This window comes from Psittacula echo (assembly GCF_963264785.1).
Source record: "Psittacula echo genome assembly, chromosome: 3".
Lineage (NCBI taxonomy): Eukaryota > Metazoa > Chordata > Aves > Psittaciformes > Psittacidae > Psittacula > Psittacula echo.
Window position 1 is genome coordinate 71,628,848 of NC_137736.1, and position 25,985 is coordinate 71,654,832.

General features: G+C 38.6%; 1 protein-coding gene across 1 annotated transcript in view; it reads right to left on the reverse strand.

Annotated features, from left to right (window-relative positions):
- The window catches only part of PCCA (propionyl-CoA carboxylase subunit alpha), a gene marked incomplete at both ends in the record, with an annotated part of 276,300 nt that overhangs the window by 41,967 nt on the left and 208,348 nt on the right, over window positions 1–25,985 (reverse strand). The window contains one exon of the mRNA XM_080612857.1: window positions 16,972–17,025. Within this exon, the coding sequence (XP_080468983.1) occupies window positions 16,972–17,025 (54 nt within the window). The remainder of the gene's footprint in view (window positions 1–16,971; window positions 17,026–25,985) is intronic.

Sequence of the window (25,985 nt, forward strand, 5' to 3'; positions counted from 1 at the left end):
ATACTATGACAACTCTTCAGAGCAGAAACTGTAAGCCCTCTCCTCACCCCTGCCCACGTCCGCTTTGTCCCTTGCACTGGTTCCAGCTCCCTCAAGTCAAAGTACAGGGATGAAGCATGTAAAAAAAGGTCTCAGTCCAAACTTTATCTCCCTTCCCCACTGAAGCTGGGAACAGGCAAAGAACATAGGTGCTGCCTTTCCTCCCCCCCTCCCCCCATCATCAGTTGGTCTAATAGAAGATGTTGGTTTTCCCTGTGGGACTCTCCTCTCTAGTTTATAGCAATCAGTTGTTTTCCTTTCAGCAAGTCTTGCTTTTAATATCTAGTGACATTATACAAAGAAAAAACACAGAAAATACATATATTAGCTCTTTAAACACTCATTTTTTTTCCCAAGGGAAAAGGGTCTGTGAGATAGTGTGTTAACCTCCCTCATGGTACAATGCACATCGCCTCTCACAGGGAATAGCAGAAATCTTGTTGCCTTCCAAAAGTACACTGCTTTCTTCCTGACCCTACAAGGCAGTATCCTTCTCTTCCCCCGTGGAATTTTTTTCCTCACTGGCCTCTCAGCCCTTCTTGTAGCTGGCTCACACACTTCTGAAAATCACTCCTTAAGAGAATAACCCATCTCCCTTTAAGCACCTGCTTGAGTAACTTCAGGAAATTTGTTCCTGACTTGGGCTAATCCTTCCTGGCTAGTCCTCTTCCCTTTCCTTCGCAACTCACTATTATCCTTTAATTGTTGATTCCATTCTTCATGTCCCAAGCCATCAGGGCTCCTGTGCAGGACTGGTTCAGCAAGAATCCCTAAAATGGTTAACACCTGGTCAGCCCCATACCTATTTATGAGGAAACCTCATTTTAAGTAGATGCCAAAGGCAGCAGTTTTGTCTTAGAGAAGACAAGGTTTTACTCTTCTTTCACTGAGGTACAGAATTAAAGAATTTACTACTGCTTATGTAAGCTAAAAGGTATTTGGGGTTTTTACTCCTTTGCTCTGGTTTAACCTTAGATGTGAAACCTGTTAGGGGGATGGAACTCAAAATAAGTAAAGTTGCTTTGTTTGCTTTCATCTTTCTTCTGGAACTCAAACAACACTACCAGCTAATGAATGGCCATTTGTAACACAGATGTTAATGCAATATTATATGAGACAAAAATTACCAATGCAGTTCGCAAGGCTCCCTGTGATGTACCGTTATCAGGCAACACCAAGACCAGCGCTACCCTAACCCGGCTTTGCATACACAATCAGTACATGTTTCATTGTTAATTTCAGTGTTCTTATCACACACGGGTTAATTGAATGTAACGATGATCACATTCCCTCAACCTGTACCAAAAATACAAATGGTCTTTAAAGCAAATATTAGCAACATACAAAGGAAACACTCAAAATCCTTTCACGGATAATTTTCCAACCTGTACTTGCAAGGTGAAGTACCTGTTACTGGCAGAAGATACAGAGGCCATCCAGAATATTAAAAAGAACACTTTAAGCTATCATTTGGCTCAATTTGCAACACATTCCAGGAACCCCATAAACAAAGACATGTGCAATGTTAACTTTCTCTTTTATGCTGACAGCTTTTTTTCCCCCGTATAATGACCTTCCTGCACAGTGTGTGTTGCCATAAAAAGAAACAGAGCCCAGTAAAATTAGAGGAACTGCTTAATATCAAAACGTTTTATCTGAGGAAGACACCACCGCCAGTGTAAATATAAAAAGCACAAGAACTAAAAAGTATTTGTTTTGCTGTCTCTTCTTTAAGTTTATATTGTTCAAGCAAACCTAGCTCAAGTTTTCAGTTACTCTGCACTAGGCGGTCCTCCCAGAGGCTGAAACGGTACTCCAGAGAATGTGAACTTGGCTCCAATTTCAGACAATTTTCATCTACTTTTTTCGACAAAGAGAAAAGTATTTGAATGCTTTGTCTGTAGCCAAGAATTTGGATATGAAAGACACACCAGTAAACAAGTCACCAAAACGGGACACCACTGCACACACTGTAGTGCATGATTGATTGTTAAAAAAACCTCTTCTCTGGCCCAAAGGACACTGTTTTATTTTACAAGCAGAATGCTAATGTGAAATTTTATTTAGAGATTATCTCTGTCACTGAAGTACAAAAGAAAAGCTACATGCATTTTTGATAGACAAAGCCTACGTTTGCTATTTTGTTTGTACAAAGAAAAGTAAAAAGGAAGATAAAACAAGAACCTCACAGCTAGTCGGCTTGGTAAAGTGCTGCACCAAACTGAATTGCTTTTTTACAGTTTTATTTGAACTACTACAGAGAGCTAGCACAACCCCTATTCATAGCATTCGTTTTCCTATCAGCATTCCAGAATGAAAACTGAAACTTTAAACATATCATTGCTTTGCACCAAGCACACGCTATCTTCCACCATGGCAACTATCCCACAAAGCTCAGGCAAGGCTAATCACAGTCCTTTAGGTTTATTATCTTTTATATCAGGGAGGCATTCAAAAGCACTATGGCTGCCAGGCAGCTAGATAGATATCATCCTCGTCCAAAAAAGTTTTCATTTGAGCCTCGTACATTTGGTGAAAATACATTTCTGAAAATCAGGGCACACACCAGGCAAAAGCTCACTCAGCTCCACTATGGAGCTTCTTGCTTCACAAAGTGGCATATATGAGAACTGAGCAATGAATAGCTCAGTGATGCCAGGGAGACATCACTGAACATGCCAGTAAAGTCTCCTGAAGCCAGCCAGAAACCCAAGGGAAGGAAATGAGAGTGATTATATACAGCTGAGCAAGCACAGTGCAGAGACTCCTAAATCAGTGATATGGTGTTCGCTGCTGGTGTTCTGTGGTAAAAATGTTTACCATCTGTGTTATTCTCTCTTTGTTATGGACACTAATGGAGCCTTCAAACATAAAAGCATGGGGGTGGGGAACAAGAATACGATTAAGCTGAAGTACTTTAAAATCACTTTTAGCTGTATATTACATAAGGAAATGCTGACACTTAAATGAAAAATGGATCAGAACCAAAACAGAGCAATATCAGGCAAGCTCAGGAGGGCTGCACAGAGATGGTTACTCTGCCCTGAAGGTCTAGTTCTGAGCTATCAGGCACAGACAAATCCTTTAGGTACTGAGAAGCAGATCTAGTTTGGACACAAGAGAGTGAGGTACACTCCAGTGGCTGCTGGGCCTTTCATCCCCATCCTTACACTGAGCATGCCTGTGGCAGTGAGTTTCCTAGGAAGCAGCTGCATTTGTACAAAGCTTTTCTGCAGGGGAACTTCTCAGCTGCTCATCTCCTGCTGCTGAGAAGCCACGATGGCCTGGAGAGTAAGACAGCCTGCAGTGACGCCAAAAACTAATATATGCCATTTGGTTTGCAGTCTGTGCATAAAACTAGGCATCTGACTTGCTCATGCTAGACATCTCACACTGTCATACATGAAAATAGGTGGGAATCACAGCCTGCAGCCTGACTTCCATCTCAGGCATTTTTTACTCTGCTCATCAAAATTTATGTAAGGGAAAGGAGTTCCAATGACCTGTCATCTTCACTACAACTCAAGTAGTTGCCTCACTATGCCCTCCACAGTCCCTTCCTTCCTCACTATCCAGAATGACACTGCAGGGCACCTGTGGTAACAGGAGTCCACCCTGCTTCCTTCAAGCCCAAGGAAGAGAGCTTGGCTCAGACCCCACACGCACACTTCCACTCTACACAACTAGCTATTAGGCCACCTCTTCTCCAACCCCAGAACATCCAAATTCTTTGGCAGCCAGCACCCAGTTTGAACGATGTTGTCAGTAATTAATGCTAACTACTCATTTTGGCACATGCATACACCACAGCCTCACAACAATGTAAGATCATCTGTTGGTGAGAATAATACTTCCTCAGATGGAATGTTTCAGGTAAGTTCTAGCATCTTTCATGTTACTGATGCTGGTTCAAATATAATTCTAGCAGAGCAGGAGTGGACTTCATGAACCACGAACCAAACCAGGAAGAGGAAAATCAGAAGTGGAATAGGAGTTTGTTTTCTCTGCCTCTGGAGGGGCCTCCCAGCAGTCTCACAATACTGAAAGTGGTTTTGGAACTGGTTGGTGCCACCTGCAACATGACCAAAGCTGAAACACTATACAGGTTTAAAAAAAAGCTTCAAGAGTGGGCACAAAGTTGGAGCAGCTCCAGATCAAACACCTGAAAAGATGACAACAGAATCAGACTTGGGCTCAGAATTCACCACCATTAATGCATGGACTCAACCAGCTGAACCACTGAGAGTGGATTATTCAGTGATGTGCTTGTGAAAACTCCCTTCTGAATTCCAAGGAACCCATGATTTCTGGTTTCTATGCCTCTCAACAGGTGCTCTAGCATTAGAATTAAAAGAAAGGGGAGAAGGGTAAAAAACACTGTTTGCCACAAGTAGAGCTTCTTCTGGAGCACAGCGCATAACAATGTAGGGAGACCTGCACGGAAATGAACCAGCAATCATTATCATAATAAAGGAAAACTCCATAAGTAAAAGAGCAAAGAACAAAGCACTGACCTTTCAGATCATGGAAGGAAATTAGACAGCTTTGATAAAATTTTCCTACTTTTTACCTTCTCAGTGAACCCTCATGCTATTGAGGCATCCACCTAAGACTCTCAAAGTCACGCATTTTTTCTCCCTCTAATAATTTATCACTCCATGCATGCCTCTATTAAAATCTTTAATCAAACCTCTACACCACCACCAGTACATTCTGCAACATGCCTATATCTCTACCACAAGCGTCCAGTGCAGTCACACAAGCTCTAGTAAAGAATGACTGTTCCCTTTTACACCCAGCATCACCATAGACCTGGAACTGCTCTTCTCCATCTATATTACTTCATTGAAACTGCCCTCTAAGGCCTTTGGGGACACCCAAGAATTTGAAAAGTTGCCGAATACACTGTCAAGATGTGGAGTTCATAGAGACACTTAAAAGCCAACTGGAAGCAGCCCTGATCAGCCTGCTGTCATAGACTCTGCACTGAAGGGGTGATGGGGATCACTTCCAACCTCAGATGTTCTGTAAGTCTTGTCTGGCCTCTCCCAGATTGTGAGCGTGTTTGTACAGTTATTTCAGCTGTAACATTGCATTTATATTTGGCTATTTTAAGATAAATTAGGAAACAGTAACATCCTGGATTTTCATCTTTCCTGCAACATGGTGAGAAACATTTTAAGGGTGGAGAAACTCACTGTCTCTTGCATCTTGGGTTGCTTCCCAACATCTAAAAAGTATCTTCTGCTTAACAGGAAACTCGAATACAGCTTGTGTCTTGTGAAAGCCACCACTTGATGGCATAAACAAGGAGATTTCCATTGTCTTTTGACTTTTTCTAAGCCAGTGTCAAAACCAGACTGCAAGACAGATGCCTTTCAGAATGTAGCTGCGATCTTGATGCAGTGTCGAGGTCTGGCTTAGGTACAGTGACCACATTGGGTTGTTCTGCTTGCTGAGTGTTAAATGTTAACAGTGGGCTTGGAACTTACAAGGCTAAGGGAGGGCTTCCCTGCGGCTCTTTTATAATGAGAAGATAAACCTAGGGAGAAAAAAACAAAATAACACAAAGCCCTCACAAAAAAACAAGGAACGCCCAAAGACTTGTAACAGAACACTAATGTAAGTATTTTAAAACTCAAACATCTTTGTTTTCTCTCATATGAAATCATTGACATCAAAGAATAAAGTGAGAGTTGGTTCTGAGGGCATGTGAGGAGAAATCACTCTGGAGTAGGGAGGATAAGGAGGTAGCAGTGGAAACACAGGACATCAGCTCAGTTTTCCTACCCACAGAGCTTTTCAGCCTCGATTGAATATTCCTGCATCCCACCCAGTGCTGCTGTGTCATGTACACTGAAACTCCCTGGCACAGAGGCATTTTGTTTTCACTGTCCTTACAATAGTGCAGGCCTTTCCTTTTCATCTACATTGCCCTGACCTCCCTTTTCTCCCTCCCTCCCCCCTAGTCCAACAATTATCATTAGATGCAGGAAGAACCTTGTTGTGGTTCCACTGCTCATAACACTATTTGCTATGTGAATACTTCCTGTGCACCCTGCCAACATGGCACCTCTCCAAGACCTAAGACTGGTGTCTGGGAGATGGTCACACAAGCATGATACTTCCTACTGCAACCACTCTGCCCTTCACCTTACTATGGGCAAGGGCTATAAATATCAAATGGTATGAATGAACTGAAGATGGAGGCTGCCTATTTGTACCAGTATGAGTGTTCGCAGCAGCATGGGTTGCTGTCATTCAGATAAGCAGGGATGCATAAGATCTTTAATGTAATTTTCAATGTATTTTCACAGAATAGGATCTATGTGAAATTTTAGTTTCATAAGAAGTGAAATAAACTATCCTTGCATGGTATATCCCCCTGTTATTTGCATAGAACTTTAAATGAACACTGCCTAAAAATTGCAGAGCTTCAAAATATCAATTGAAGGCTATTAGATTTTACATGCAACAAATAAACTGGACTCAGATACTGTAAGATACACAATAGGGACAAAGTAGACTTTTGTCTTACAGGAGTCCCTGGTGTTCCCTGTCCCAGTAGTTGTATGACTTGCTGATGCACAGCAATTTTTCTGTACTTCGTTATTATCCTCACTCTTCTCCTAAATGCTACTCAAAGAAAAACATGAAAGTTCATGTCAGATTAATAGTAATACCTCTCTTCTCAACCCATGTATCTTTCTAGCAAAAAACCAAGTATGCCTAAAAAACCCTGACACAGGAAATGCACAAGAGAAGCAACCTCAGAAAAGATGGAGGAGGTAAATATGGCAGAAAAATTAAAGAAAAGATGACTAGAAAGAAGAAATATCAGAAAAAAAGATTTGACATGGCATACAACAAAGTAATATAACGCTTTGGTAATGAAAACAGGAGGACTGGTCTTCAAGTATAAGGCAATAAATTCTATCAAAAGAGACAATACAGAAGCAGACCATTTTTAAGACAGCATGGTTGAACACATACTCTGGAGTCCATGAAAGGCATCCAGAAAAAGGAACTGAAATTGATTTTGGTTAAGAAACAAATGCACAGACAAGCGTTTCAGTTGTGGGAACAAAAGAAGTATGGAATACAAGCAAAAAGCCAACTGAGCGCATGATGACAGCACTTAGAGGCCCACACAGGCTTCCTACCTGCTTCAAAGCACCGTGCAGTGTGTTAAGCTTGACCTCTGACATGGTCTGAGAGTTTAATTTCTCTCAGTGATGGTCCTAGCAGTAGAGATATTTTAGGTCATAGCCAAAATACAATGAAATAGAAAAGTCAAAAAATCTGAGTTATTCCATCAGCATGTGAATTTAATTACACATCCCACTGCTTACTCAGTTTTATCACATATTCCGGTGTTTTAACAATGGCAAACCAAAAATCACTAAGGTAATTTACAGGAATCTCTTTATTTGAACTTAGAATATAACCCACAGTAATTATGAGCACTGCGTGGCAATATTTTCACTATTTAGGACAGGAAGTGAAAAATACCAAACACATCTAAAATTGCATTAGGGATTTGTGCAGACAGAAGGTAATTACACAAAGTGGACTTTGGCCAAGACTCTCAGAATATGAAGTGATCTCAGAACCTTGTGGAAATTACCATGGGAACTTTAATGATAAGTGAGCTAAATGTCTGTTTAAATTGTCCTAAAAAAAAAAATAAAAGCCTTCTCTAACAGCACATTATCCTTTAGTTACACAGATTGACAGCACCATCATATTCCGAAATTAGATGGCATGTCCAACACTACAGCACAGAAGTGGAAAAAACAAAAACAAACAAAAAACCCCAAAGTACAGTCATTTAAAAAATAGACATTTCAAGTGTTTCACATGCACAGAATTACTTGCTTCCCCCTCTAATTTATTTCAGATTAGTAAGAGATCTCTTATTTTAGGTCAGTGCTATGACAATGGAAGTATGCCAATGTAACCTTCATTTTCTTAATTAGCATTTAACAAGAAGTTTGTCCTCCTCTAGAAATATTTCCTTCCATAAGGAAGAATAACCTTGAACAGAAGACAAAACTAAGCCAAGGAGAGGAGAAAAATGAAACTGAAGCTCCCGATATATTTACATGCCTTTAAAATATATTTATTTACATACCCTTAAAATGTAAATAAAATAGATCTGAGTAAAAAATTACTTCATCTCCCAGAAGCAAGCACAGCACCATATCTGTGTTTATAACTGCTCTGGGGAAAACCAACCACAAAGAAAGTCCCTCTTTTACACACGCTTCCTACCATGGCCCATGTGCTCATGTAACTCATTGTTTATCTAGTCTGGAAACAAAAATGCCATAAAAAAGCAATCACAAGGCAGATGGCTGGTTTCACTAATCTGACCCTATTTCTTCCAAGTAAATCTAGTCTACAATAGCGATGCCTCAAATAATCCACCATTCCTATAATACTTAGATTTGCATATTTAGGTTAGAAATACCCAACATCACTGGATTAAGATTTTCCCCCAGTAAAACAATGCTTTGTCATAAATGCTACTCCAGAGACCATCCTGATGCTTAAATCAAACGCATACACACACTGCAAACCTGAGTGGAAGCACGCTCGCAAAACCTTCTTACCAACACTCACCTCTATAACTCAAATGTGTTTGGAAGTTTCCTTTTACTCTACTTAAACCCTACCATAAAGAGTGACAAATGCAAAGATTCTCCCTGTAGCCGCCCCCATGATAACAGATGACAAGATGCAGCACAAGCTTCATCTCTTGCTAATTAAACGAATCAATTAAGAGACTATTGTTGCAACTGCGTAACTGCTGTTCTATAGTGGCAATAACAACCCCACGGGGAGGTCTTTTACTACATTAAAATGCTGTCCTCCACAACTCCATTTGATATTATTAGAAACAGTTATTTGCGTCTTGCTGTCATATTAGTAGCAAAGGCAAATTATGGAAATATGCAGACCAGAATGGTCCCAGTATGAGATCAGGTTTGGTTTTCAGCCTCCAAGGGAACAATTGCTGAAATTCCAAAGTTCCCTAAAGTTCTTTAATGGAACTGATAAATCTATCAGCACAGCATCCATTTAGATTCTAGGTAAGGGTCACATATTTGCATACTTTCCTGCTAAGCTGATACAATTCAACTAGATAAATTATCATATTAAGTTTACCCTCCTGAGTTAAACTGATGGAGTTCAAAATTGTTTTCGATGGTTGTCATTAATCGCTGTTACATCCTAAATGCTCACTTTGAAATCTAATTGTGCTGGTGTACCAAGGGTCATATTAATGGCATTTTTAATGTTAAATCTTTGTAAAACATGTTTATTTTACTGATATTACCACAGAAGCTTAGAAGACTAATGAGAAACAAAGTATATTTATTATCATCAATAAAAACTTCATTTAAAATTTACATTCAGAGACTTAAATTAGCTTTACTAACTTCATCATGCCTTTGTTTCATTAAGATTCCTGGTTAAGCTTTAAAGCCATATAAATTAGTGTCTCCTAAACAGTTCTTGGGTATATGCCAAAGTTGTAGCCATCAAAAAGCTGTTTAGAAACATGGGCTACACATATGTTTATTACTTGGCAGTGGACATCACCTTCGGAAGAAAACACTAGATCTACGCCGTGAGGTAACAGTCTTGATACAGTTAAAAACATTTCAACATTGGTGAATTTTTAGTCTACTGAGGAAAATTGCTCAAGTTACCTCTGGGTAACTTGTTGTCATGGTTTAAACCCAGCCTGTCCGCTTGTGTTCCAAGAAGTAACAGGCTAACCAACAAAGTTCAGCCCTTGTCCTTAAAGCATTACTGAGCTCAATAAAAAAGAAAACTTGTCAAATGAAGTATGGAAAATTAAATATCCTTTTTTTTTCATTTGCTTATTTACAAGGCATAAGAGTCATAGTTTATTATAAGCAAAGCCTACTATACTAAAGATAGCACATGCACTACAGAATCCATCAACATTAAGGATATTCATGGGAATTCTGACCTACTTATGATGTTATCGCACATTTTTTCTCTGTAAATTAAAATTTTAATTCAAAACAAAAGAAATGGCCAAGATTTAAAGATTAGCAAATAAAGAGCAAAACATTAGAATCTAAATGTAACAGCCCATTTCCAGTCTGGTTTTGTAGTAAGAAAGCAAGGCTTGCAATCCAGGTTTCTGCCTCTCAATCCCCATTCCCAAGTCATTGCATGTAGTTATCCTATTTTAACCTGTAGTTCTCCTATTTTAACCTGTTGATCAATTTCAACCAAATTTGAAGGCAGGTAAGTCCAACTACCTTTAAGTATTGTAGAAACCATAACTATGTTTCCACAAAACTTCTTAAGAGCACTGGCTGTGTTAAGGAAACGAGACCTATATCCATGCTCCAGCTGAGGAAAATTTGGCAGCAGCCAGTTGGCCAGCCAGCGTGCTCACACTGGCCACACAGCAAACGCATACAAGCTTCAGCTTCACCTGGACACCACCACTTCTCACTCAAGGAGGTCTCAAAGACTACAAGAAGTTGTTCTGTGGGAACTTATGGCACTTCTGGTTTCTTTTGAGTCACAGAAGCCAAATTCAGAGCACACTCTAAGTGCTTTCTTATTTTGCTTTCCGAAGGAATCCTAAGCAAGAGTCCAAAAATACTCTAACTGATCTTAGACATGATTTTTGGTAACACCAGTTTTTCTAAATCTCTCAGGTGCATTTAAGCTTTCCCCCAGTGGACAGCTTTAATGTAATCACTATACCTTCTGCTTTAAAACATAGAAATATATAACAGAATTGAAATGAGAACGGTACTACAGCAGCTCATAGCCAGCCTCAGGATTCTCACCACTCATGTTCAAAAAGGTCTTGTGGAAATCAGTGCTTCCAGAAGTAACTGCACATTTCTCCTAGTGAGACCTGCACTACTAAAATGCCACTGATGATAGCTCTACTACTAGAAGTACAGTGGTTTGCAGTGCCTCTGAAACCGGGCGAAAAGAACAAAATCTGTACAACAGTAGAATTCCCTTTAGCTCAGCAGTGACCCTAATCTTAAGGCTTGTGAGAGGGAAGAGTAAAAAAAAAATGTAAAAAAAATATTTAAATTAAAAAGAAAACATTAGCTTGCAAAATAAACACCTACTGGACTATATTTACTTTCTTGTGGTTAATACTCTACATATTCCAATAAATACAACCTTTGTAACCTCTGCAGGTTTTCAACGAGTGTTTGAAGGTCTGCATAAATCTTCACTATCTAGTTTCACAAGTGTCATGTATAGAAAGAAAAGCAGAAAGAGAACCTGTTAAGAACTGCAGTGATTCGTAAGAGCCAAAGAAGCAGGCTGTTAAACATTTCTCATTGTGAGCTAAATCACACTCTTACAGTCAAAGCTTCCATCTTTATTAATATTTAATTGGTCTTTGTAAGAATGCATGAAGAAAGTAAAAAGGAGGAGGAAACTGTCTGAAAGCTGGTAAGATTTTATACAGACTGAAAATTCCAGAACAATTTTTAAGTCTCAGTAATGAGAAAGAAAATTGGAAGTTTGCTGTTGAAGCAAAAGCATAAAGGTCATGGCAGGAAGGAGTGGAAAGGAGAATCAGCAGTGAGAAGTCACTATACTGACCTATAGCTCCTAGGATAACCTTAGATACATAAATTATGAATATGCAATAAGCCAGAAGCAAAGGCAACGATTTTGAGGAGTGCCTCTAGATAAAGCTCTCCATTTCTGAAAAACATCAAGAACAACACACAGAACTGATAACCCTGAATGAGCATGAAACATCTTTTCACCAATCTATCTGGAAGTACCTAAAGAAGAATCAAAAAGTCATTGAACAATAACTACTAGAACATAAGCCAACTACGATAAAAAGCACTGCTAGGGCTTGACAAGGGACTAGTTTTCCTATATCCAGTGTTCTCAACCTGGAGCTTCCAGATCTGGTTGCAGCAGTGGGTCTCTGGACTATTAAATGGGTCTGCAAAAAGGCTGAAGAACAGCAAGCACAGCATTAACAAGCTAATAAAGAGCATAAGCATCCACAGTAGCACTTCAAACATTTTGTAAATCAAAGGTGGCAAAAAGCACTTCATCAGGGATAAGAGTGAAGCAATTGAAAGACCTGCAGTAAGAAGTCTGAACCAAGAAAAGAGTATTAGGAAACTCAGAAGCACCTAAAGATGGCTTTATTTCTAGGCCAGAGCAATTCCACTCTGCTCCACGTGGGTTCCTAAATTGTGTTCACCATTGAAGGAACATTGTCAAGTAATATACCAAGCAACATGACTAACATCTGTCACATCTATGTTCTTTCATCCTTCCCCAGAGGAAAGAAGTGTTTTTCTCTCTATCAATGCTCTGATGAGAACAGATGATCAAAGAAATAGCATGAATGATGAGAAGATGATAGCGAGATTTTTCCACTGTGGCTGGGGGCTCTTCACTATCTGGGACTATCTATTTAGAGGAAAGTGTTCCACTGGGCCAGCAGAACTTTGCTGTCAATCACAGCCTGCAGGCCAAAGCTGTTATGGCTGTGATGGAGATAGGCTACTCACTATCTGAACATATAGATTTCTTTATTCAAAATTCTACACAGAGTCTAAAATAAGTTTAGTGCTTCCTTAATAAATTGTAGTTCTCTATCCAGCTTTCTTAGGGTTAAAGGCTGCCTGCCCAGATGTATTTTATTGCTGAAGTCCATCTGACAGAGGCGCGAATGACCAGCAAATTTGGGCTACTGGTGGGCAACAGAAAACATTCCTCTCATGTAAAAGAACAGAAGGTGGAGCAAAGAGACAAGAGACACGACAGAAAACTAGAAAGAGGAATGAAGGATGGACTTTGGTCCTTTGAAAAGACTACTCAAATATACAGGCTTCTGAACCACAGAGGCAGAAGCAGAAACTCTGTGTATAGACCTTTGTATTTTTCTACAGATCTTAATGTTTTTATTTTGTATAGATCTTTATGTCTAGCAAACAAGCCCTGTGAGGAAGCAGTTGAGGGAACTGGGATTGTTTAGCCTGCAGGAGGCTCAGGGGAAACCTTCTTGCTCTCTACAACTGCCTGAAAGGAGGGTGTAGTGAAGTAGGTGTTGGTCTCTTCTCCAAAGTAACCAGCAATGGGACAAGAGGAAATGGCCTCAAGTTGGGCAAGGGGAGGTTTAGATTGGATATTAGGAAAAATTTCTTCACCGAAACGATTGTCAATCATTGAAGCAGGCTGCCCAGGGAAGTGGTTGAATCACCATCCCTGGAGGTATTTAAAAGATGTGTAGATGTGGTACTTAGGGACATGGCTTAGTGGTGGACTTTGGAATGCTTGGTTAACAGTTGGGCTCGATGATCTTAACCGTCTTTTCCAATCTACATGATTCTGTGATTCTGCATTTGTTACCAACCTACTTCTGTGACCTGCCTACACACAGGAGACAACCCATAAATGACTGCCTCCTTGTTGCCTAGTACTCTTGCTTTTGGGCACAGCTTTGAACATTAACCTGAAGCATGTATTCTCTTGTTTTCTTTTTCTTTGTACAAGATACAGCGCAGTAAGATTCCTTGGTGTTACAGTAATGCTATTAATAAATACACTATAAGAATAATTCTAGCATAAACTGGCAGAATAGCAAGACTCCATCAGCAGAGGATATCTAGTCATGTTCATCACACGGGAAAAATAAGTAAAAATTCATGTAAAATTTCAATTACAGCTATAACTCATGATATGTTCTGAAATAATTTAATCCAGACTGAAAATTTTATCATCCCAAGAAGACTAAACCAAATCAGAGTAGTTTCCTATTCAACAACTATTTCTTACAGCGAAAAGTTGCTTGCCCCTCAGGAAGAAGCATCCTCGCACATCCTCTAATAGAATGAGTCCTATATCAAATCTGAGACTCAAAACCCACTACTAAGAAACAAATTAGAGAAAACAAGCTATCTAATGCCACTACAATTTGAAGAGAAATGCTCAAGTAGGAAAGAATTTCTACTCGTGATCAGAAACAAAAATATTACAAATCTATGTAAACCTCCAAATGATGCTAACAAATGTACATTCAAAGCTTTGATTCTACTAGGGAAAGCTATGTGATTTTTCCTCTTCTCTAAAATAACAGAAATATGTTATTAAAAGAAACATTTGTCTTACCCTCCACATATTTACCATATGCTATACAGCAAAAATCATACTAAACTGTTGTCCTGCTGCTGCAGTGTAGTTTTTTCTGTCCTTCACCTATCTAACTGGGACAGCAAGGAGGTTTCTAACAGCCAGTATACCTTTCACTTCTCCTCAGAGTGTCAGCTGGCTTCCTGGAGCAAGTGCTTGTGTTTTATCAAAACCAGTAGCAGAATTGTTTCTACCATCCAATGTCAAAAAATCAAGTGAAGCCATTTATCGAAGCTGATGCCCTCCTGACAAGCCAGGGAGCTGTTTGCTCCTGATCAGCTGGTTCTAAAAATAAGTTCTGATGGACAGGTCAGCAGTGTCCATACTCAGTAGCACCGCACTGCCTGCCACCACTGACGTGCCACCAACTTTTGCCCCCATCAAAAGTAACACAGAATGCTCAAAGCTATCCCTAACATTTTCTACTATGGAAAAAAAGAGTAGAGTAATAATTTCAAGAGCTGTTTATTACACTGATAACAATACATTATAATAATGATGAGCAGTAAAGAGTTTCTTGCTGCCAAATATTCCTTCCAAACACATATTTATTATCTTGACTGCACTTCTGTGTTAGCAAACATTTAGTAAGAGATGTAACAGTGAGCCCAAAATGTATTTTTAGGACCTTCATTAAGATAATTTTATTAAATCTCTTTGAACATCTACATCTGTGTATGTGTACACACACAAGTACACACATACAGACTGCGTATCTATACATGTAGGCATTGTAAAGAAAACCCATCGTTCCCTCACCTTCATTACCTAAACTTAGTGTATTTAGTTGAAATCAGATGAGTTAAAGGAGGGAAAGACAAATTAAATAAAGGAACTTACAGGAAAGGAGAAAGACAGTAGGCTAGAGGATCTGTTAGGAACACAGGTGCAGACTCTGGGTTGGATTCTATGGAAAAACTGGTATCGAAGCAAACCCTGGGAAGCAGACTTCATTACTGTTTCTCTACCCTGCTTACTGTAGTTAGCAAGACATATGCATAATTTCTATTAAATAAAAAATCATGGATAGAGTACTAGAGGCTTTTCTGTTTAGTCCTCTTGAGGATTATCAGTTGTAATCACATACTTGATTTCCCAAAATAACCAGGAAGCAATAAACACACATGAGCTAGTCAGTGAGATCTGATATATATTACAATCCATTAGCTGTTTCATCATCATTTTTTTAAAGCTAAAAGCACATCAATACTGTACCCTCTTTTGTCTTCTTTTACTGTTGCACAAGGCCCAGGAAAAAGTTCTAGTCTAGGTGAGACTCCAGGGCACTTCTAACATGAATATGAAATGTTTCCACATCTAACTTAACAAATTTAATTTTTCATGTCACTAAATACACAGTCAGAATTTTCTCTGCTACAGCACCCATTTACAGGAGATCGATTAAAATCTTTTCAGTATAATCAAGTTGCATTTGTGCTTATATCCTATCTACTTAATTATTTTCTTCACACACAAAGACTAATAGATCAGCCAGCTAGCAGCAATCTTGCTATATGCAGGATGCAACTCCAGAGCTGAAGCATCATTACAAATACAATAGTGCGGAACAAAATTTTTGGTTTATGTCTTCTTTGTAACTGCTGCTTTGCTTGATATTGAGTAAGACAAACATAGGTATATGCTTACATAGAGACATAGAAACAAAAAATATTAGGGGCACCTTTCACTTCTAAAAGACAAAACACAAGTCTCAGGTATTCTTTTTGAGTTTGCTTTTACCGAGCTATACCTCCCAAAAAATGGCATTATAGGACTTGCAGAAGAACTAATCACAAGTAGAATGAAAGCATTATCAATATAAAATGTTAATCTACTTTTGTCCTAAACATATAGTGTGCAGAGATGTTAGGACTAAATTCTAAAGGAAATGTTTCAGTCCTAGGCTTTTCACTGTTAATGTCACTGCAGCAATCAGGACAACTTACTTTAGGATACTTCAATTCCTTTTCAGAACTGTTTTAGGTGCATTGATAATTAATTTTTCCAGGAACTTGGAAAAATTCATTATCAATGAATACATTTTAATCATGCAAATCATGGAATTGGAAGCTGCCATCAATCATATATATGTTTATAAGCACTCGTCACCTAACAAAAGTAGCTTTTGTATTGTATATAGCCGATCCAAATAATATCTGATGAAAAAAAAAAAATCAACTTTATTGAGTAAATTCTCTCTAATGGTATAAAATCTGATTAGAATTTCAGGCATATTTCTCTCCAGCAAATAAAATCTCGGGAACTACAGAGCTACCACATTTGGTTAGAGACAGAAAAGGATTGAATGCTTTGCATTACCAAACAGTGTTTTCATGAAACAGTCACTGACTCACCTCTGAGATGTAAGAGTACATGTTACGGTGAAGTAACAGCGATCACAAAGTTGAGGTGGTGGGGAAGAGTGGGTTTGATCCTCATGTGGATCAAACCTGAGTGTGCTTCAATAAGCTTACAAGTCTACAACCAGTTACTCTTAAATCCCTTGAAAATGAAACAGAGGCAGACTTGAATCAACTGAAATGTGGAATGCAGACACTGTGCACTGTGCCTTGGAAGTTTGCTTCAGGAATTTGCCTAAATTCACCTGTTAAGCTCAGAATATTTACACATAATACTAACCCTCACAAGAGAAGCATAAACATGCACTAGTGTAATTTATCAATTTTCTGTTTACATTATACTTTTCTACCACTGTAACTCTTAACAGTTATACATACTTACCACTGTGCCTAGAAACTGAATGCTTGTATCTCCAGCAGCATTCCGAGAAAGCCGCTGAAAAAAAAAAAAAAACAGATATAAAAAGTGATTAAAATGTCTCCAGAATTTGAAACCATTCAGTTTTCTGTGCGTCACACCACTGTAATCAAAGCTGAGTACACAAATCTACATATAAAACAGATAAAATAAAACCATTTCCTTCAACAGTTTCAGTACTAGAAGTTTAATTCCCGCATCAGCTCAGATTTTGGTTTTGTTTCAGTCAACTCAATAAAATTTAATTTTGAAGAACAATGAAAACAAATATGGCCAAGTACAACACAGAACAACCTTGGGCTTGCAGAAAGATGAATGTCATGACTAATGAGGCTTCTGCCGTCTCTAAAGGTGTTCTGTATTCCTGTTACTCACATTTAGTATTATCTTCATTCTCTCCTAATGAGAGACATTTTAATCTCTTTTTAAAATGCAAACCTCCAATGATGCTACTTTGAAAACAGAAAAAAAATGACCTTATGAAATGTCTGGTCACCTACTGTGGTTCAGGAGTTGATTGAAGTTATTAAACAGTCTTCAAATATTACATTGTCAGTAAGCCACAGAACAATGCAAAAGAAAGTATGTTATTGATTTAACACTGTATTATCCATCATCTAAATACACAAAACACAAAGAATTCTTTCTTCTTGTGAATCATCTCCTCCTTCAACATGAGGAGTTTTTTCTCCCTTTTTCTTCCTGCTATTAAATTACAGCACATATAGACCCAAAATCAGGGTCTATACACAGCCCTAATACTTACACAATGTACATATCAGTAGAAAAGCAGAGATTTGAAAAGTGAGCATAAATTGCAAACAAAGAGCTGCACAGTGATCTTCAGCATTTTAAAGACAACAAATCCTAGGAACAGGGCTGCAAGTCATCTAGAGAGATCTTGCAGTCTAGTATCCCTGGCAGAATCGAAACACACCTGTGTCACTCCCAAACAATGTGTGTCTAACCCATTCTTAAAATCCTTCAGTAGCAGAGACTTCACAGTCTCCCTAAGCATTTTATCCCAGTGTTCAGCATCTTTATCATTAGGAAGTTTTTTTCCTAATATTTGAATTAAATAACCCTTACTGCAACTGCAGCACATGAATTTTCTTCTTCATCACAGACAGGAAACACAAATTATTCCCTCTCTTTTTACAGCTACCTACAGGTATGTGAAGAGCCATTATCACAGCTCCCTTTAGCCTTGTCTTGTTTAGACTAAGTGAGAAAGTGCTATACAACAATAGCTAGCTATCTTCCAAAATAATTTTAATAGCAATAAATTAAATCCTGGTCTCTTTTCAATAATGGTGCAGGTTCCTCAGCTACACTTTATGAAGTAATAATTACTACAGCCCAAACATGCTTATTTTTTGACTTAACAGGTCACACACTGACACTGCAATCTGTACAATCATATGAAAACAAAGGATGATGTGCCAAAGCCTGACATATTTCAACAATAATGATTAACGGAATGGAAAATATGGGAAATAAAATTTCATACAAAACCTGACGTTTACTTTTATGAAGGAAACAGGAATATACACTTTTCCCACAGTCTAGGATAAACACAATCAGGTTTTGGAAACCACAAAGAAGAACAAAGTACCGGCTGCCTACAATGAATGAACCTCATGCCAAAACAAACAAGTCCCAACCACTTGATAAGCTGTCAGAAAATGGCAAGCTGAAAAAAATTAAAGGATTTAATTTCTTTTTTTCCTGGAATGCCCTCCACCCTTGTTAGAGTTCTGTCACTTATTGTGCTACCCTTTTGTCCGCTTTCAAGGGTCATTAGAGACCTTTTCATGTCCTAATAAAAATTCCATTTTTTTGGCTAATCTCCCCATCACACAGAAAAACACAACCTAAAAAGCAAACCAAAACAAAACAGAAAAAGAGCCCTTTTGTAATTTTCTTTAAAGGCTTTCAAAGTAAAGCCAGGTATCTTGACAACCTGACTTATTTTTCACAACTGAAAATGAAATCATTAAAGTACCTCTTCACACAGATTCTTTACAACTAAACAAGCTAGCACAGCAATAACCAAGCCCCTTAAAAAAATTAAATAACCAACTTAATAAAGCCAAACACACATCTAAATCAAGAAGGTACCTCCAAAAGCCACAGTATCAAGACAAGACAAAGACATAAGCAGCCTTCTCTGACACTGTTGAAGTGCACTGGTATCACTGTCTAGTAAATCCTTACTGCTACTGTTTGCCCTGTCCAAAATACAAAACATTACTTTTAGTTTTCGATAGCATTAAGAGTCAGTATAAGCACTAAAATCCATTTCTTGAATTAACAGCCACTCTTGAGGGGAAAAAAAATAATAATGGGGAAGGTGAGGAAAATAGTGAACAAACAGAGGAGAAAAAGAAATTTCCCTTCTGGGTATATTTCAAAAAAACATCAAGAAAGAAAGGCAGAGAAATTCTCTAAGTCACAAAACATATGTTACATCAAGACCAAAAAGAGAACCGCCAGGCTTTTGAGAACCATGTTACAAAAGAAGTCAGCACATTATCATAATTAATGTTTCAAATTACAGTTGTAAATAAATTTCAGCTGTTAGATGTGATTAGATTTTTTGAAGCATATTGAAAGGAGTTATTTCTGTTCCACTGGTGGGCTTCTGTTTCTGGGATTTGTAAATGTAATTGATGTTTTCAAGAAAATGAAAGGACACGGCTAACAATTATTTTTTTTATTTTCCACCTGTTTAGAAAAAGGCCCAGTCTCCAGTTTCTCTTGTAAATTTAGATATTTCCATATTCTATACCTCATAATAGATGGTTTCATATTGCATGTGATAGCAGGAAAGTAATCAAATAGAAGTAACAAAAGAGAACAGCTAATTATATGCATTGTCATTGTTTTCCTAATAAATTACAAATTATTTACTGGGAGGTTTACACTGAAAAGCAAAGGAAATCTACCACTGGAACAAAGACAAAACATCACTGCATGTTTACCTGCCAGTTCAGAAAAATTACATTGTTCACATCAGTTACACAATCTCAGATACATCTGATGCTCTTCTGGTTGATTCAACTGATAGAGCTTCAGACTAACTTAATTAGCACAATATGAGTTAGAAGTATATTTTTTTCCCTCATGAGAAAGTAACAAGCTAAATCAAATCTGGAAAAAAAAATAATCACAACTTCAAAAAATCCATCTGCAGTCTCAAAGCTCTCAAATGGGTGTCACTGTTACATAAATATTATACGTATTTTTACACAGGTTACAGTATCTTATACTGCATATGCTATGTATATGCAAACAAAATGCTTATGCATGCATGTAAAAACAGACAAGGGTATACAATCATATAAAATGTGTTTCATTTTCCTCCATCTTAAGTGCATGCTATACCACAGTCATTTCACAAATAATCATTTTAATCTGTAAATCCCAGTAAATTACCAGAGGTTAGTGTGATATGACTTTAAATTCTTTTGCTTTGCCATAGAAAATTATTTCCACTTAGTTGGGTATCAATGATCTATTCATCATAAGATGCAGTAAGGTTACAATCAGCTTTGCATTAAGCCTGCAGTGGATGAGCACTTGTAGATAAAAAAAATGATAACAACCTTTAGGTGAAGAAGGATAAAGAAGCTCAGCCAAACATACAATACATATAATTGAAAGAGATTCTAAAGTGACATAGACATTATTAGACAAAAAGATCTCAGAGTATTTCCCACAAATCTTCTGGTATTTTGTATTCTTCAAGCTACTGGAGGGAAGCAGCTGCAGGGAAGGAATGCTCTCAAAACAAAGAAACTCCAACAGACCAAAAGCAGGTTTTTTGCTTTGCTTACAAATGAAAAAGTAATGTGTCAAGTCAAAGTGAATATGAACTGGTAAAGAAAATCATATATAAGTTTCTCAAACACATTTATCTTGAACTAGTATAGAGCACCTTTATTTGTTGAAAGTAAAGCTGGAGACCATTTATCACAGCAAATGTACAGACTGTCACTTGGCCAATGTTTTTTGCAGCTTTTTCAAGCCCTGGCGTGACTTTATTAGCAACCGTACTGCACGTATCAGGTTATACAGGATAAAAAATAATAATAAATAAATAAAGCCTATAGATACAGTCCAGATAAAATTTTGACTGAAACACTGAGTGGTTTCCCAGCATAGTGCTGTTTTTCAGAACACAGAAGTCCTTGCGGCCCCTATTGCTATGTTTCAACTGCTCACTACCAGAAATTCTGAACATCTTATGCCATGAATTTCAAGTAGAGAATGCTATCCACTTTTTGGCCAGTATTTATGCATTCTTGAAATTCAACCTAGTAAGATACAGGCCAGAATCATCCCCCAACAGGCTTAATTAAAAAATAAATAAAACCAAACCCAAAATCCCATCATAAAGAAAGTGGAGGAAAAAACACAGTATTTTCTCTTGTGAAGTTATAGCAGATACACTTGCTAGTACCTCATCTACGAGATTTTGTGTGCGTGCAGTTTCTTGGACATCTGGAAAGCTCCATCCTCCACCTATGGCATTCCTATCTTTGGAGTCCCCTGGTTGGGTCAGAGAGAAAACTGCAGAAGAGGCTGTGAAACCAAGATGTTGTCTTTTTGCCAAAACGCGAGGAATGTTTTGGCTTTATTAGCCTCCTTTTCCTTCTCCTCCTAGGACCTTTGCAAAAAGGAGAACTTCATTTCTGCACTCCCTTTCCATGGCTCAAAATATCAGTTTAGGGACATAACCCCAGACTAGCAATGTGACCAAGCTTTTTTTGTATGTTGGAAACTGTCTATTTGGCACTATGTGTACTTGTGCACCCTCACAACCCTTCCCACCTGGGATCACTCTACTTCTGTCATGATTTAGTGCTCTCCACTGGTGGTGCCACCATTTCCTCCCCTTAGTGTATTAAACTACAGATGGAAACTTCACTCCATTTTATGTGCTGCTCCATCCTTAGCCATTATCAGGTTTAGATCACACTTTACTGTAAATGAAGCCTCAGTTAGCTATTCTTCCTTAGGGCACATCCACATTTTCCAGGTTCTTACAAGGGCAGCAGTCACCCAGTGGGGAAGGAGATGATCAAGTCCTGCTGCATATGAAGCATTCTGACATGTGACAGATGTCTAAGACTGGCATAAATGGTACTTTGCTGAAGTAATCTTTCCCTTTAAAAGGAATCCTGCCAGGATGCTTGAGATACTGGCCTCCCCCAGCACCTGCTGAAAGCTACCTCAGTCCTTTTCCAGAGACTAAATTCCCAAACAGTACAAATACAGACCTACAGGGTTACAGGGCATCAATCCACATAAAGGTGCAGGTGCAGTTTCCAAGAGGCTGAGGCTCCATATTACTACTTTTAAAAGAACTGTTCTCTTAATGCCTGGGATTTAATTACAGTGGATGGCTGCCATGGTTTAGGCCCAGCCAACAACCCAGAACCACGCAGCCACTCGCTCACTCTCCCCGCTTCCTCCCACTGCTCCCAGAGGGATGGGAAGGAGAATCGAAAGAATATAACTCCCATGGGTTGAGATAAGAGCAGTCCAGTAACTAAGGTATAACACAAATCACTGCTGCTACCACCAATAATAATAATGATAAGGGAAATAACAAGGGAAGAGAATACAACTGCTCACCACCCGCCGACCAATACCCAGCCCAACCCAAGCAGTGAACCAGCCCTTCAGGGTAACTGCCCCCCAGTTTATATAGTGGGCATGACGTGCTGTGGTATGGAATACCTCTTTGGCTAGTTTGGGTCAGGTGTCCTGTCTTTGCTTCCTCCCAGCTTCCCCTCCTCCCTGGCAGAGCATGAGACTCACAAAGTCCTTGGTTAGAGTAAACATTCTGACCAGCAACTAAAAACATCGGCTTTATCAGCGCTGTTCCCAGGCTGAGAGTCAAAACCACAGCACTGCACCAGCTACTAAGAAGGAGAAAAATCACTGCTACTGATGAACCCAGGACAATGGCTTAGGAATTCCTGTTCTCCCATAAGCAGAATGGAAACCCAGATCCTTCCCAATATTTCCTTAGGTGATACCCAACGTTAATGTCAGTCATTACTTCTTTTTGACAAGCTCTAGACATGCAATCTTTTAATATTAATATCACTGCAATATTATTATTACATATACTTAGAGCATCTTCCAAGCATGGCCACATGCTCCTTTAACCCTCTGAGGTAGATATTATAAAGCAGTAGATGAGAGGCCTTCAAACAAACAAACGAAAAACCCCCAACCATAAAAACCAAAACAGGAAAGACTGTTTATTTGGTGTTAGCAAAGAATGAAGCCAAAGGACATTTACTCCAGCCCAACATTTCCAGCTATTTACAATTATTTACAGTAATGAAGAGTTGAGTCTTCCTGTGAACTTCTAAATTTTTGGTGTTATTACATTAAATCACAAAATGACCAAAAGTTTTAGAAACTTTTCCACTGTAATGTGCTTTGCTCTTATAAGGGGACAGTGTGTAGATAATGCATTGCCATGTGAGTCCAGATCTGATAATGTTTATGACTGCCCTCAGTCAGATTCTGAGCAGGATCAATAGTCCTTTCTCACTCTTTGATTCCCCTTCCTCTTTCTTCTGAATGTGTTACCATGTTCAAGGGAACCATTCCTTGTCTTTCAAGGTTTAGATATCATAAAACTACAGTGTCTGTCATCAACTGAACACAATGCTTTGGTCTTTGGACACAGAAAGAATCCTTATAGTTACTCATATATTGTTTGTCATTAAAATTTATAGCTCCTTTGGAAAAAAATATGACATTTTTGACTAATCAACTAATATTATTTGATTAGTCTCTTGAGTAGAACAGGATATAACTAATCCCATTGGGTGAAAGAAAGAGAAAAGTTTGTTGCTCATAGATAGAGCTTTACTGTAGGAGACCTCACTCTGAAAAGTGGACAGTAAATTCCAGCAGGATTGATTTGGCACAGTAATTGATCACTCATTTCCTCCTCAGATGAAAAAGTAATTCCATTTTCATGAAAGAATCGATAAGGGGGGGTGTGCTTTTTGCTTCTGCTGAGCAATAATAAAAAAAATAAAGGCAGCAGTGATCTGCCATTTCATGATCTTTTATTTCCTTGAATTTTCCCCTTCCCTTCACACATTCTCCATGCAAACCATGGACAAGAGTGCAGAGACAGCCTTCAGTTAAACTGATTCCACACAAATTGTAGATCACTTGTAAGATTCAGGAACTTGCTATTTAAGCAATTATTATTATTGTCTACTTTACTCTGGTATGACAGTAAAGGATATTATGGTATTTTTAAAGGCTTCATGACTCAGGAGCTGGCCATACGCTGCTGCATAGGCTTTAAGAATATACAGGGCTCCTTTTAAAAAGTAATAATTTTAACAATTTTGGCAAACACTCATGTCAATGAAGCCATAATAGTAACATTTGTTTTAATATGCATCATTGACAATTACAGCAAGCAGCACCAAAAGGGCTGGCTTTTACACACCTTCCCTTTCCCTACAACCTTTGGAAGTAAAGGAAGTCTCAGTCCTTCCTTAGATCACTCATGATAAAGCAATAAAACCTAAGTGGTAGAATTACAAATTTTCTTGTACAGAATTGTTCACAAACTCAACAGGCAGAGCTATGTAATAATGATCTAAAGCAGCTCACTCACGTCTTGGCAAGCATGAATTGTGCATGCTGATGAAATTTCAGAATCTCTTCTCTGCTTCTGTGTCTCATCCTTTTAGAGGGATCCATCTCTACACACAAGAACAGCTACATTGTTGTCCTGACACCAGGACATCACAATGCCTGTGCTCTAGAACACTGTACAGCTTCAAAGTTTCCTGGCAATACCTCCTTGCCAAGAGTTTATTTTTCCTTTGCCATCCAGAAGTGATAATTCAATAAGAACATCAGCTCCATGCTTGGTTTTGGTTAAAAAAGCAAAAGGAAGTATTTGAAATCAGTAATGAGAACAGGTTACAAATCAGTGAACACTATTAAATAATGGTAGAAGTCTGGGCTTTGCCCACTGACCACAGTTCTGATTCCCACAGCTCAGAAAGGAGACACAGAACTGGAAGATGTTCAGAGAGCAACAGAGACATAAAACCAGGCTTCCGTGCAAGGAACAACTCTGCATCACTGGAAAGAGGCAACCAAGTAAGGATGAGGACACAAGCAGCCTGGACACAGTGGGCAGGGATCAACTGCTCATACTCTCTTCCAATAGAGGCACTAGAAGGAATTCAAAAGAAGCTAAAGGACACTGCCACAGCAATTATTAGACAATGATAAGGCCATAATAAGCAACTTGCTAAAATCAATCATTCTCTTTGTGCAACTGCAGGGAGAAAAGTAACAACAGTAACAGTGCCCTGACCAGCAGGTACTAACACTTTCCAAAAAACTTTAAAAGCCTGAAACAGAGCAACTATGTCACAGGCTTCTGTATTTGTCTTTTACCTGGGATATTTGAGAGCTTGTTTGCACTTGTCTCAAATGCTAAGAGAGTGTCAAGTGAGGAAACGATGATCAGTTTCTCTCTATCAGATCCACTTACCATTTGCGGAGTTTCAAGGCTGACCTCCTGTTTCCTCAGATGACTGTAGCTGAATGAGTAAACAGGAAAACAGCAGCAGCCTATGTTTCTATACCGCAAATAAGTGAGGGCCATGGACTGATGCCTGGTCCCAAAGCCAAATGGCAATAGATACCTCAGTCCCACTGCTTAGGTCTGTATAGCATGGCATAAATCTGTACCAGATTTGTCTAGGTCAGCTATAAGTGGAATAGGCTGAAAAAAAGCCAGGGAGTGAGCTACCAATTAATCAATATGAGCCATTAGGAATTCAGTGCTTGGGCTCACACTCCGGCTTTTCTTTACTCAACAGTATAGCTATTTGCGTATTGTATATCCAAATGTCTGGCACTGTTTGCAAATCATTGTGTCCCTCTTCTAGATAAAACCCAGCAAA